Source organism: Cynara cardunculus (genome assembly GCF_001531365.2).
Source record: "Cynara cardunculus var. scolymus isolate 2C chromosome LG 9, CcrdV1, whole genome shotgun sequence".
In the NCBI taxonomy this organism is placed as follows: domain Eukaryota; kingdom Viridiplantae; phylum Streptophyta; class Magnoliopsida; order Asterales; family Asteraceae; genus Cynara; species Cynara cardunculus.
Window position 1 is genome coordinate 4,994,707 of NC_037536.1, and position 15,432 is coordinate 5,010,138.

The window sequence follows — 15,432 nt, forward strand, 5'->3', positions numbered from 1 at the left end:
ATAATTACATATTTCCAAAACTGTTTGTCACTTTAGTTTTGGGACGGAGGAAGTATACTTGAAGAAACTCAATAATAAATCTGGGAACTTTTCAAGATGTACAAAGGCATAAGCAGAAACAAAGCAATACTACTGATTCATTCTTATATCAACATATTCTTCAGATTTTTGTATTGATTAAAGGCTATCTCAAAATGCCGACCACGAATAGCAGTTTTACGACCAATCTATATAACTATCACGGTTAGCATCTTCTAAATGATCACTAACTATATCTACCTCGTATAGGGATGGTCATTCTGAGTAAGAAACCTAGAGTTTATTTGGTATCTACCATGTCATTTTGTAATACTGATTCATTCTTTCATTTGTATAGCCGTATGTATAAGGGTGGTTTTCAGGATTAATGGTGGAACAGTATAAAACGTTAACCAGTGATAGCTATGGCTCACCCTGTGTCGGTGAAACTGGCAACGCCTCCTTTCTTTTCTGCTTCCTTTTCCCTGCATGCAAATTCAATCAAAGCCTTAAAATCGGGTAGATAGGTGACAGAAGGATGGTAAAATATAGTGCAAAAATGTTTATACTTCCTATTTAGTGCAACGATGAATTTTTTTATCTCGATTAGTGTAAGAAAAGTTCAATTCTTCCTATTACATACTCATTTTACGCTAGATTCCTTTTATTTATACCCATTTTACGCTCTATTCCTTCTATTTTATACCCATTTTGCACTCTATTCCTCCCAATGTATACCCATTTTACGTTCATAAACCGGTTTTCGACCAACTTGGAGGAATAGATTGATTTTGATGTGACATTTTTTTCACGTGATTAAAAATTACAATATATCTTGACAGTTTGACATTCACATTAGCATTAGTTAGAAGATCTAACGGCTAATGATCAAAACGGGTACGAAATAGGAAAAATTGAAACCAACTGAAAAAAAGATCATCATTACACTAAATACATACCGAGGCAAACTTCGTTGCATTTTTATGCAATTTGGCCTAAAATATAATCTAATAAATAATCTTGATGGGAATCAATATGCAGTGTAAAATGGGATTGTGACGCACCTTCCATGACCTTGATTCCTAGTACCTGTGCAAGCTCTGATTTGCGAAGCTTCGAATAACCTTTCAGTTTCCGTTGCTTTGCAATGGCTTTTAAATCATCTAAAGTGTAGTAATCCATGTCCAAGCTACCAAGTATCTCAGATCGACCATGGGGGCTAGTCACATCGATTCCAAGGCTGCTCAACTCTTTGGTTCCTTCAAGCAAGCCTGGTGCACTTGAACTCGTCTGCAAAAGTGAAGTTAGTTTGTGTCGCCTCTTGTATGTCTTAGTAGATGATACACTCGGACAAAGATTAGAATTTTCATCTCCTTCCTCATCGTTCCTCTCTTGTTTCACGACCACTTCTATATTTCCATCATCAACATTATGCTTGCTAACAAGCTTGGTCTGAAATCTTTGCTTTCGCTTTGGACCAGAGTCATCTTGAGTATGCAGTCTATGATCTGAGAGCTCCAAAAGTGTATCTGGTGCATTCTGTTCTCTATCTACCAGACTATCATCTGGTCTCGATCTTGCTTCAAGGGAAATAGAATTTGACTTGTCTCTATTGTCAAGAGAAAAAACCGATTCTCTAATGATATTTGGCTTTGCATTGGGTGCTTCAGATGATTCTTCCAAAGAAACGGATCTGGAACCTATACTTTCATCGTCAGTCTGGCAGGGAACAAGTGCAATCAAATCAATTGAAATAATTTTATTGATTCGCAACGCTTAATATAATCTTTTCTTTTTTATGGAAGAATGCAATGTGAAACTAATTGACTGACATATTAACACATTGCACACCAGAAAAGAATTTTGATAGATTATATCAGCCGTGTTTATTAGGGTAATCATGTAGCACTACTTGAATATAGAACATGTATGCAAGTGTATATAACAAGCAAAGTCATTTTTTGGTCGATATGGAGAAACCTCAATCAGAAAAGATGATACAATTAAAATCATACCAAAAAAATCAGAAACCATACAACAAGGCCCCTTAAACAGAACAAACCAGATTATTTGGACTAATTTTAAGATTGCTTTTATTATCACACGAGTTACTAACAAATAAGTATTGATTATTATCACAATTGTCATCTAATCTTGGCATTTTCTGGCAAAAGTTGGTATAACCTTGCACATAATTCATCATGCAAGTTAGGGAAACATGCATAACAATTTTACCATAATGTGGTAAGCAACCTCTAGTTTAGCTGTACAGGGTATATCATCCTCAAGTACACAACTTAGAGCGGGTGTATGCTTATATAGCTGCAACAATTTGCAATGCCAATCTTAAATATGTAAGGAATAGGTTACAAATATCATCTCTTAACTATTGGCCAACCAGCAGATCTTTTATGCACTATTGGTCCAAAAGTCACATTTCATACCAGGTTAATCCAAACCCCTAACTGCATTGATGTCATTGCTGTAAAAGGAGGCAAACACATCAATGTTCTCATCATCTTCATCATTTTTCATAATTTTAGAAATACAAAATATCAGATTGAAATCAAACTAAAAAACATCAAATAATTTTTTTGTTAATCTTGTTCATCACTAGATTGTTTATTGTTTGAGAAGAAGTGCCCATTAATCTCTAGCAGGTCTGTTATGAAGTGATGATAGTTAAGACTCTAATCTTGTGTGTTATGATTTGTGTCAAATAATTACTGGATGCCTTCATCACTACTATAATTTATATAATTTCGAATCAGTCAATAACCTAATTTTGGAAGCATTCATCCATACATCCTTGAAATGCTTCACCTGCTGTTCCCATCTCTGCGATTCCGTCATCAATGGCTAACTTCTCTACAAATTGATGTTTGTGTTCCAGTTTGTGCATTTTTCTTAATTTATAACTCTATTGACACTGCTGTTGTTCCATCTCCACGATCCAGTCATCAAGGGCCGAAATGCCTCAAGCGATGCATTGATGCAGTTGGCTTTGGGGCTAAACTTGGTATGAATTATGAAATGCGACTATTTTTGGACTAGCGGTGCAAAAAGGAAATAGCCATTGAACTAAACTTGTCGGTTGGCCCTTAATCCAGGGACAATCTTTGTAGTTTACACTGTATAATAACTGTAAAAATTGGATAGGTTCGATCTATGGTCATTGAGGCCTCCTAAAAAGATCTACTAAATTCGTCGGGTTGTTCTGCAAAATAGAATCAACTTGAATTCGGGACCACAATTGGAAATCTTAGTGAAACATCTCGGACCTACAAATGGGGATATTCCTAAAACTGACAAACAAAAAAGGAAAGGGTGAGGGGGGGGGGATACCATTCGAGCCTTTTTTTCATGCTTTTCCCTGCCCCTTCTTTCATAGAGAAGAGGATGGATTATTCACATTTCATTTGATGATCAGAGGCGAATTGAAAGCTAAGAAATGGTAATTTTAACCACCAAGTTCGGGATGGATTGATGTTTTGCAAGTTCATTATTACAGGTAGTTCCTACAAAGGATCAGACTGATGACGTATACAAATACAATACAGGAATTCTCCGATTCATTCAAATTCCGAAATCAATAACAAATACAAAAGGGTCTTTTTTGATTGGATGGTAATGTTTTTTGATTAGATGGGAATGAATGAAAAATCTTAATCTTAAATCAATTCACATCGACTCTGAAAAAGCCTTGACTTAATCCTAGGACTTTAAGAATGCCTAACTTAGACTTCAAAGTGAACAATGATTCTCCAAGTTTCTCATCTTAATTGATATGTATGTAGTTTTTTTCTTAAAAACAAAAACCTACCTGGCACTTGATCGTTTTTAGCTGATGTTTCCACTTCCCTTGAGTTTCCAAAGATGGCTTCTTGCAGACAGAGTTGCATCTGGGAGTCATATTCTGTAGAACATCCTTTGTCATTGTACGGCTCTCTTTCTGAAATTTGTTCAATTCTCTGTTGATCTTCTCCATGGATCCCTGACACAGACCAAGAGCAGAATACTTGGACACAGGAGTCATACACTGCATAACAGAATAAAATCAAACATCAATCCAGTAATGTGTGGAGTACTATAAGAGCAAGGTATGCAACTACAGTATACATGAACCACAACTTAGTTCTGTTTGATAGCAGTTTAAAGAGCTTAACAGGACTCACAGCTTATTTGGTTAGCTATACATGACTGTTTGATAGTGGCTATGATGTAGAAAGTGGCTTATTAAGCTTTTAGGGGGGAGCTTTATGCAGAAAGCCAAGTTTTTCCCAAACCTGCCCCTCCCGATTAAAAAACTTGCTCCTTCCATCTATGAGAAAACCCTCCCAAACAAAAACATTTTCAATTTTTACAGACAGATTAATCCATACAGACATCCTTATTCATACAGGACTTAATGGAAAACCAACCAAACAGCCTCTTAGAACAGTTCCAGCACATGCTGCACATCAACCATTTAATGAAACAAAGAATTTGTGATGAAGAAAAGCATACATGAACATTATTCAATGATGGAGCTCCAAAATTATTGGTACTTTCAGGATAATTTGCGTTCTCCTCTTCAATCTTGACTCTCGTCTGTGAAATTGTGTGTTTCTCCAATGCAGTAATTATGACTCTTTTGATTTGTTTTACATTTGAAGAACTGCCCATTTGTTTCTTCTCCCCAAACAGACTGTCTGCATGTACTTGATAGTTGGAGCTTTCAACAATACTGGTATTACCTGCAAGCTTTTGATTTGAAGAGAAAACATAAAGGTCATCGTCTTTTTAAGAGAAAAACATTTGTTCTAGTGGCATCTACCAAGAACGGGTAATGTGCAATTAGGATATAACAATCCTTCATATAATAACTCACTGCATGGTCAAAGTTGTAAGTCAGTAAAAGAGGCCCTGCCTTAGGATCAACCATATTCCAATATGGTTAAAATGATGGAGGTGAAATGGAGAAAAGAGAAGAAGAATGAACAAGAAGTAGAAGAAGATTTCTTGTGTCTAACTTATTTGATGTTATGATTGTTGGGCATCGCTTTGGAGGTATTTACACTATATGTCTCCTGGAACTAAAGGCTGGGTTAGGTGGAGGGCTCCAGGTTCAGGTTCAAGTACTGAAGGTTCAAGCTCATTAGTCATGTGAAGTGAGTGCATGGTAATACGATAAAGATGTAATTTATTTTAGTTCTATTTATAGACGTATTTTTTTGGATAATAATTATGATGGAGCATTTTATCGTATTGATAGGGCTCAATTGATTATCATGTATTTGAACGTCTTATTAGTTAGTCATTAGTTATAAGATATATATATATGGGTTAGTTTGTTATTGTACTCAAAGAACTTGTATTAATGCAACAATAATTTATAAACTTGAAATTTAAGTAATTTGGCATTAATAAGTAGTACATATTGCTTAAAAAGTTGTTTTAAGACTTTGAGCCAAATGCTTTATAATATAGTGTATATATAGGTGGTTTACAGAGTACAAAATGTAATCAAACTCTAAACCTAAAAAATACTTGATTAGGAAACTATACATAAATAAAATATATATTTATCTACCATCAAGAGTGATGATCTGGCAGCCTGTTACTTGAATGTATGTGTTGGAGGCCCAGAAGATCCCCCTTTTGAGTCAAATTGATACATGATGCGCATAGTCATTTAGGGGAGATTAGAAACAACACTAAGAGTCTTAGTGGTAGAGCATTTAGCATTTTCATGAGAAGACAAAAGCCAAAACATTTAAAAATAACTAATGTTTTACGTGTTAAACGTCCATGCCACTTCAACTCCTTTCATGTAGCCTTATATGGCCTAAGCAAGGATGAAGGAGTGTGGACACACAAAGTCAGCTGGTGTGAAACTAACCATCAGGCTACCCAAAAAAAAAATTACACCGATCATCCCTGTGGTTTGCTCAAACTCCACCAATTGCCACTGCAGTTTCGAAATTACACCAAGCCTCCCATCGTTTCAATTGCTTACACCATTTGTCCCTCCCCCTAAAGCATGTTAAGTTAATTGTTGCTCATGCTTGCACATTAACTTTTTTAATAAGAAAAAGGCAAAATGACCAAAATAACCCTCAACTTCAATGATGATTTTAACGCCCGTTACAGACAGCGATGAATAGTGTAAAAAAATTGAAACGATGAGGGGTCTGGTGTAATTTTGAAACGGCAATGGCAATTGGTGGAGTTTGAGCAAACCACAGGGACAATAGGTGTAATTTACTCAAAACAAAAGCAAAAGAAAATTCTTCTTGATTTCTCGATAAGCTATATAAATGGCTAGGTCGCTGACAAGTGAGCAAAATTGTTCTCACACATTTGCAATTTCATTCTCCTAAGAAAGAGTCACATTGCCACCCTGATGTGATCAGTAACAAGGAAAGATCGCAGATCTTTTATTGGACAAGTGCCTGGTAGCTAGTTTTACTCGACTCAATTAAACGTTAGAATTTTGTTTACAGTTGAAAAAAATTGTGATAATGCTGTATAAAGAAAATGAAAATATAGCCCTATCAAAAGTAGTTTGTCCATAAGGAAGCTTATCCATGAGAAAAACCACTGTGATCTGGTTGCTAGAATGTACTTATTTCTGAAAGGTAGCTGGAGTGAGCTAGCAGCCATGCATACCCAAGAAAATACACATTTGCAAAACTTCGTAGCAGAATAGATTGAGAAATAACAGCAACGAGGAATGTGTCTCTTACATGGTGAATGAAATCAACGACATAGATCTTGTTTACCAAGCATTTAGTCTTAATGCTATGAACCGTTACGAGAGACTATGATATCCGTGTTTGCATGTACTACACATGCATATGTCTACTTCTACCATATATACAAGCACATGCTATATGATAAACACACTCATTCTCTTCGTTTCCATCTGTTTGGAGCCTACATACAGAAGAAGAGGGAAAGGGGGAGGGAGAGAGAGAATAAATAGCATAAAATCAACCAAGCACTCTAAAGTCATTGTCCTATTTTTTTCTGGGTAACCATGGGTATCCGGTCTAGTTTATATGCACCAACGAATCCCGTGGCCAACCAAGAATGGCCTAGAATAATTGCAGGTGAACCTTCGTGGCCACAAGGGCTTTGGCAGCACCTGGATTCAAACTCCGGGAAGATGAGATCCACTACATCCCCCTGAGCCTTAACTGAGTCACAACCCAAGTGGTTATCGTATTGACTTCTAGATGGCATAGCTCTTATTTCCTAGAAAAAATCAACAGAACAAGATTTAGGGCATCCTCCACTATTTAAATGAGCAAGAAGTATTCTTGCACCAATAATATGACCACCAAATGCCTAATTATTTCTCACCCCACCACGATCTAAGGACCTTCCTAGTGAGTCGCTGTAAACGGTAAGGTTTTTATATCTCCCTCGTTAATTCCAATTGGTAACAACTCTAAACAAAAATATTTTATGTTTGCCTAACGTATAGCATTTACCAAAGGACACAATTCGGAAAAGACTTATAACAACGCAGTTCATGCTAATTAAACTTTCTGCTCTGTTATTTGCAAACTTTCTGCTTGTGACCTCCACTGATATATAGATATACATATAGATATATATATATATATATAGAGAGAGAGAGAGAGAGAGAGAATGTGAGAGAGAGAGAGAGAATGAGAGAGAGAGAGAGAAAGAGAAAATAATTTGCAAATGGTAGACCTGCTCATCTTTCTTTTGTAAGTAACGACAGAAAAGAGACTTCAGTATGGCATTTAGGCTTTCAGCTGGTTCCCTACTTGTTGACAAAAAATCTCCAGCATCATCCTTCAATTTCCTTATGGACAAGTCAAGGATATCAATCTTCACTCTCAGGAACATAGACAACGTATTTGAAAATTCTTCATCAGTGCAGGCTAGTTGACTCAGTAGGTCCATAAGCTCTTCTTCAAGTTCAATGATGTCAGCATCTGCTTTGCTTATCAAAATCCTTAGCACCTGTATGCAGCTTTTCTCGTTTAGACCCTTCTCTTCTATCTCATCTACAGGTTTAGTGCATAAGTTTGTAAGGTGCAAAACTGTTTACCTCCTATTATTAGTACCAAGAAATTAACTAAGAAAAAGACGTCAAGGAATAGGGCAGTGAATCACCATAAGCAAGAGACAATCCACACTGGCATCCGTCATTTCGGCAATTTATTTCTTCAGTTGCTGAAAAGCAATAACAAAATTACAAATTTGAACTTTAACAGAGAAGGAACAGAATGAATGTTGATCGAGGAAAATATATAGAAACCTGGATGGTTAGGTGGGTCCCAAAGGTCATCCATAATTCTGAGTCAGTCACCTGAAAATGCATTTAACATAATGTTGCTTTTTATGCCAAATTTAGGATACATAGGAAAAGAATAAAATCAAAAATACAATGCTTAACAATATTAATCGAAGACTTGAATCTAATGGTGATTCTCTTACATTCTAGTACCTAAATTGAACAGGTACCAAATCAAAACTAGCTGACTTGCTTTAGTGTTTGAGGTTTACATAATGAAATATATGCCCAAAGAAAGAGCAAATCTTCAATTAGTGAAACAATTCATGAAGGACAGAGGGGTCATATTTACTGATTGTGATCTTAAATTGGCATGTCCAGTCCAGTATATTAATAACTACAAATGATAAAACATATTCATTAATGAATGATTGTAAGAACTTAATAGCAAGTTCCAATCTTCATTTAGGTGGTGTCAAAATTATGATATTTCATCTTACTACATCAAGAGGTAATCCAACAGAAGTCGAATAATTTCATCACATTACAATGCAAATGAGAGAAAATATCGTATACTACAGTAGTCCTCATAGTATGGAACTTTGTAGCCATACATATAAGGAATGTTAATTCACACAAGATAGAAAAAGGGAGCATAGAATCCACTGCCCATTTTAACATTTTGAGAACAACCATAGCGCCGGTCCACCAAAAAAGGAAAAGGGGAAACGAAGAACAAACACAATTGTTGTTCTGATTAGTAAAGCCACTACCAACAGAGTCAGCAAATGGTAATTAAGCAGGTTCCAACAAGAACGTTAAAGAAAATTACATAAATCAGAAATCAAATGAATCTGGAAACCACAAGAAGTATGAGGTGAACAAAAAAATCTATAAGGATGTTTGCTACAGTTTCATGCTTACGATGAAAAGGCCATCTTTGTAGAAATAGTTTTCTGAAATTGTATATTCATAGAAGTAGAAACTACAAACAGCATAAACTGAACATAGATACCCTTACAAGCCATTTCAAGGGGGAAACATTAAACCCTTTACTGGCACATTGCATTTAAAGAAATATCAAGCGCCATTTGCAAACAGAAAAGAAACTAATACACAAAAATAAATAGTGGTAATGATCTATTTACTGCTGCATCCATGCCATAACATTTTACAGAAAAAGAAATAAGATATTATTTCCACACCAAAAAGAAAACACAATACAGTGTTTTTTAGGTCAAAGAAGAATCTTTGGAAACATTAACCAAAAGCAACATTCCTAATCAATTCAACCAAAACAAGAAATCGTCCATGCTTGAGAATATAACATTAATCACCTTATACCGATTGCACAAATGAGTCGGACTTCACATTAACAAAGTCATTACTGTCAAAATCCAGTGGAATTCACTAATGAATTAGTAGTCAAGAAATTCAAAGAATAATATGAGTAATGATATAAACAGAACAAGAATAATCTCCACACGCACAAATCACAATGATCAAACGCACATTTATGACACATAACTGCAAAACTCATATCGAAGCCATGGAATGTAATTTTCAGCAGAAAAAACAAGTAAGCAAATAGTGAACATAGAAGAACTGTAAATACGAAATCAGAGGATAAATGGTACCTTTGATGATGGAAATGACGAGCATCTAGGGTTTTGAAGATCTTGAAACAATTTGGGGGTTTTGGGGAGCAAGAAATGATAGGGTGCTCCGATGTACTACTGTTAGCAAAGTACATGCAGAGTGGCAGTGTCGTAATTTGAAGAAAGGGAAAGGTGGTTGTCGTTTTCATCACGTGCACTGCATACAGATATCGTGGGCCCCACTCATGATTGGTCAAATTCCATGAGGTGCCAAAATAATCGATTGTGATTTTATTTAAACTCCATATGCAACGTTTAAAAAATCATTTAATGTGTTTTTAATCAAATTTTAATGTTTGATATAAACAATTTTTTTTTTTTATAATACTATAAGGGTATTGACACAATATAATGAGATACATTTCGATTTTTATTTTTTATTTTTTTTATCTCAATTGATGTTATGATATAGTTTTATGTGATTTTGAGATCGCGATAATATTTTTATTTTTGAATAAAATATAAATATGAAGATATATATCATAAAAAATTGAAAAAAAATTATTGATATCAATACCAAACTAACTATTTAAAATTTCACTTTTTTGTTTTTTTTAATTCATTCTTTTATTTTCTGTTTAATAATTATAATTTATTAGAACTCATTGATTATCCTAATTATATTTTATATTTTTTATATTTAAAATAAGATATTTATCTTCTATTTGATTATGTTTATCTACAATTAGTTACATGAATTTCAAACATGAAACTTTAATAAGTTATACTTACGCACAATTACTTGTAATCTTAAATTTTAAGTAGTATACATCAATGAACAGTACTTCATGCTTAAAAAATGGTTTTTAAGAATTTGTGTCAAAGCTTTATAATATAGTATAGATAAATAAATGAATCTAAATTGTTTTACGAGATTATTCAAAACATTAACACACAAATTTAAATATGAATACATATATGTATCATATATAGCTTGAGGGCATGTCTTGGAAACGTCATGGTTTCGTTGTAGCTCATAAGACTTGAGACTTGACATCGTCGTCACGTCACACCTCATATCATTTAAAACCTTGATTTTGAGATTTTTTTTTGTTTTGTTGGTTGATGTTCCTTGTATTTTCAAATATCTCAAAGCATCCTCCAAAGTTTAAGTGTGTATACTTTTCATATCCAAAAATGGGAGTTATGTATAAGTTAAAATTGGAGATGGAAATCTTATTTCATCAACTCCTTGTTTATGGCATGTCATAGTTATATCTGACATACTCTTGACAACAGAGAAAGATTGACGGCAAAAGCGGATAGAAGACCTTTATCCTTCGAGTTTCAAGTGTATTCTTGGATAGTTATAGTAACACGAGATATATTGCGAAAATAAGTTGAACAGATGCATGGAACCATGTTCAAGACTTCATAAATCTACCCTACTTGTTACTCTGAAATGAAAAAAAAAAATAGAAAAAGTATGACATTTTCTCCAAATTGGAGAATCTAAAAAGTTCAGATGGAAGAAAAAAACGTATTAATGTTTCTGTTATTCCTAAAAAAAGCTCTTCAATCAATAAATTAAATCAAAATGGATGAAGAAAAATAGAAATTTTTATTATTGAATAACTTTTAAGAGTGTTGTTATATGCATATTTTCTAAAACCTGGTCATGTTTGACGATCATACTTTACTTTATTTTTTGAACTAATTGCAAACTCTTTTTGATAAGGGAAATTTATAAAAATAACCGGTTTATACAACCCTTTGCCACAAAATAACCACATTTTAGAGTTTTTGCCGAAATAACCACACGGATCGCCCCCGGGGGCGATCCGTATACTACGGGGGTGATCCCCCCATTAATTCTAAAAAGTCGAGATTACTGTTCATCCTCTCGTTGACCGTGTTTGACCTCGCCCCGGGGCCATCCATACTGTACGGGGGGCGATTCGGGTAAAAAAAAAATTTGATTTTTTTTCTAATACCAATTTTCACTATAAATACCAACCTCCTACTTCACACCTTCCCTTCCATTTCTTTTCTCATATATTTTACTCTCACAACCCTTAACCCATTAAACACAATAAATCATCACAACCTTTAACCCACTAAACACAATCAATCATCACAAAACATGAAATCACGTGAAAGTGATAAACCTTTATAATTATGGAGAAGCAAATTTCATGGGTAAATGTTTAAAAATAAATTTTTTTAATAAAACTGATACGTCATTGAAGTTGTATTTTTTAACTTTTTTATAACCAAATTTCATGGGTAACGGTTTAAAAATAAACATTTATAATTATGGAGAAGTAAAAATTATTTTTATCTGTTTTGGGTTTCGTAAATCAGATATAATATCTGATTGACGAAATTTGACCTCTATTTTATCATTTTGTGTTTTTTATTTAACAATTAAGGGGTGTTTTTAATAAAAATGGAAAAATACGTAAAGTGTGTCTTTTTACATATTTAATTTTAAATTTCATAGTTTTTCGTTATAAAATAACCGGATGATAATTGTTGTATTTTTTTTTTCATTTTTTGGTATTTTTAATAAAACTGATATGAAGTTGTATTTTTTAACTTTTTTAGAACCAAATTTCATGGATAAAGGTTTAAAAATAAACTTTTATAATTATGGAGAAGCAAAAATTATTTTTATCTGTTTTGAGTTTCGTAAATCAGATATAATGACGAAATTTAACCTCTATTTTGTCATTTTGTGTTTTTTATTTAACAATTAAGGGGTGTTTTTAATAAAAATGGAAAAATACATAAAGTGTCTTTTTACGTATTTAATTTTAAATTTCACGGTTTTTCATTATAAAATAACCGGATGATAATTGTGGTTACCAAAAAAAAAATATTTAGTTGATTTTTGGAGAAAAAATCAGACATTATATCTGATTTTGCGGTTTTTCATGATATGACAACTCTATGACGTCGATTTTACGCCGATTTGACGTTGATTTGACGATGATTTTGTTTTATTACTTAACGTTTTATATAAATTGGACGTGGATGACCATTCATCCCCACCACCGACCATCCCACCGCCCGTTTTCTCTGAAAAAAACCGAGCAAAAAACAAAGCTTTGACCATCCCACCGACCATCCCGACCAATATCGAAGCCATTCTTCGACATACCGTCATAGACTACCATATAACGACATCGGCGACCTTCCACCGCCACCGACCACCGTGGTCCGCCGTCGGTCACCATCCGCCGTCGTCGGGCACCATCCGCCGCCACCGACCACCGTCATCGGCCGCCCCTCACCACCTTCCGGCGCCAACAACCACCCTCTGCCGCCAACGACCACCGTCAAGAGCCGTCATCCACCACCCTCCTCCGCCACCAACCACCGTCTACCGCCGCTATCCACCACCGTCCGCCGCTACTATGGAAAATACTGGTACCATGGAGCTTGCGTACCTGAAAAATACTGGTACCATCGATGGAAACAGCCATCAAACGCCAATTACAGTCCGAATCTGAGTGACACACCACCTCGTACCGGTGTTTGGAAGATTTCTTTACTTTCATCTGAAAGTTTTCATGAACGCACTTTAATCCCACTGCGAGCTTAAGTGCTTCCTTCGAGTCAAAGGTTTGTAGAACTTTGACATGAGATGTAGGCTGGTAGGAAATGTTTCCCTTTCTACTTTTAATAACTGGGTCCGGACAAGGTGGTGGGTCGGGCATACCCCAAAAACTATTCCTTACCGGCTTGATATCTTCAGAATCGGAGTTATCGTCGTCTTCGGGTATGTTCAAAATTTCGGCAGCAACATAAACATCTTCTGCCATATCTACCTCCCACAACGGTTTTGACAGTTCGAGAGACCGGATCGGGTACGGGTTGGGAGACTGCATCGGAGGCATGTTCAAGTCTTGAACAAAATAACTGTCAGGTTBAAYRGTAACTTTTTRTTCAAGATATGAATTTCCAGCACCATCGTAGGGGAAGAAGGTGCTTCGATTTTCACCACTTCCACTGCTAGGGAAGAAAGTGCTCTGATTTAGACCAGGAGCACAACCGGTAGGGAAGAGTGTGCTTGGACCATATGGATTTGCAATGCTAACGTCGGGGAAGAGTGTGCTCACAGCACCGGTGTAAAAAGTGTTTGGACCTCCCGGGTTTGCATTTGATGGATTTCCTTCATAACCTCCATTGTCGACAACATATAGTGTCAACATTTCTGATAAAGTTTGACGAATGGCGTTGTAGAGGATTACCACATCATCGTCGTCCATAAACTGATATAAAGTATTCGTTTTAAAAAATAAATTGTAAGGACCACGTAAACTTAACTCTTTCGTCACACGTTTCACGACCCCATAAAACGTTATTAGCGAAGACAAACGTATTGCACATGTGGGGGAGGTTATCGGAAGGTACTCTAAAACACCATTTATATCTTGGAATAAACCGTCACTTCGAAGATACACATAAACATGATCACTTTCACGTGATTTCATGTTTTGTGATGGTTGATTGTGTTTAGTGGGTTAAAGGTTGTGATGGTTTATTGTGTTTAATGGGTTAAGGGTTGTGAGAGTAAAATATATGAGAAAAGAAATGAAAGGGAATGTGTGAAAAATTATTAAGTAGGAGGTTGGTATTTATAGTGAAATTGGTATTAGAAAAAAAAATCAAAAATTTTTTTAACCCGGATCGCCCCCCGTACAGTACGGATTGCCCCGGGGCGAGGTCAAACACGGTCAACGAGAGGATGAACAGTAAACACGGTCAACGAGAGGATGAACAGTAATCTCGACTTTTTAGGAATTTTTTTTACACTTAATGGGGGGATCGCCCCCGTAGTGTACGGATCGCCCCCGGGGGCGATCCGTGTGGTTATTTCGGCAAAAACTCTAAAATGTGGTTATTTTGTGGCAAAGGGTTGTGTAAACCGGTTATTTTTATAAATTTCCCTTTTGATAATAAGGCCAGAAGGCCGACATTATGTTTGGATGGACGCATAAGCCAATGAGTAAATTACACTATTGGTCATTGTGATTGTCATTCAGTATCAAGTTTATTCTCAATTTTAAAAATAATTACAATTTTGATCACTCTGGTTGCTACTTTCTTTCGGATGTGTTCCATTTAACTAACTTTTTGTTAAATAGCCCACTTAACTTAAGGGTCTTCAAATTTTTACATTTGTTTGTATTTTTCAATTTTATTTTATTAGATTTTCTTTGTCTTTTCTTCATAACACTCACCTTAAAGAACATGTCACAAAAATCTTTAATTTTATTATGATATTATATATACTAGGATTACTCGTGCAATGTAGCGAGATACATCTCGATTTTTGTATTCTATTTTATTCTTTGTCTTTGTCGATGTTATAATACGATTTTATATGTTTTTAAGAAAGAAAATAATGATTTTATTTTTGAATAAAATATAAATTTGAAGATATCATAAAAATTTGAAAAAAAAAATATCAATGCTAATGTCAAATCAACTATTTAAAGTTCTCATATTTTATGTAGATTATTTATTTTTATTATAATTTAATTTAAGTTTAAT

The 15,432-nt window shown here is 34.9% G+C and overlaps 1 protein-coding gene across 4 annotated transcripts; it reads right to left on the minus strand.

The window, feature by feature from the left end:
* Positions 1 to 149: 149 nt before the first annotated feature.
* On the minus strand, positions 150 to 9,955 carry LOC112518523. 4 transcript variants are annotated; one of them, XM_025126244.1, is made up of 8 exons: positions 9,910 to 9,955; positions 8,297 to 8,347; positions 8,152 to 8,211; positions 7,723 to 8,042; positions 4,525 to 4,761; positions 3,842 to 4,057; positions 1,083 to 1,737; positions 150 to 503 (listed from the first exon to the last, which is right to left on the minus strand). In XM_025126244.1, exons 2-8 carry the CDS (start codon positions 8,328 to 8,330, stop codon positions 442 to 444), a joined length of 1,584 nt encoding a protein of 527 aa, XP_024982012.1. In that variant the 5' UTR covers positions 8,331 to 8,347; positions 9,910 to 9,955; the 3' UTR covers positions 150 to 441. The 4 variants fall into 4 exon arrangements, with proteins under 4 accessions (XP_024982012.1, XP_024982013.1, XP_024982014.1 ...); XM_025126245.1 differs by lacking the exon at positions 9,910 to 9,955 and adding an exon at positions 9,610 to 9,739; XM_025126246.1 differs by lacking the exon at positions 9,910 to 9,955 and having other exon boundaries at positions 8,297 to 8,371.
* Positions 9,956 to 15,432: the final 5,477 nt, after the last annotated feature.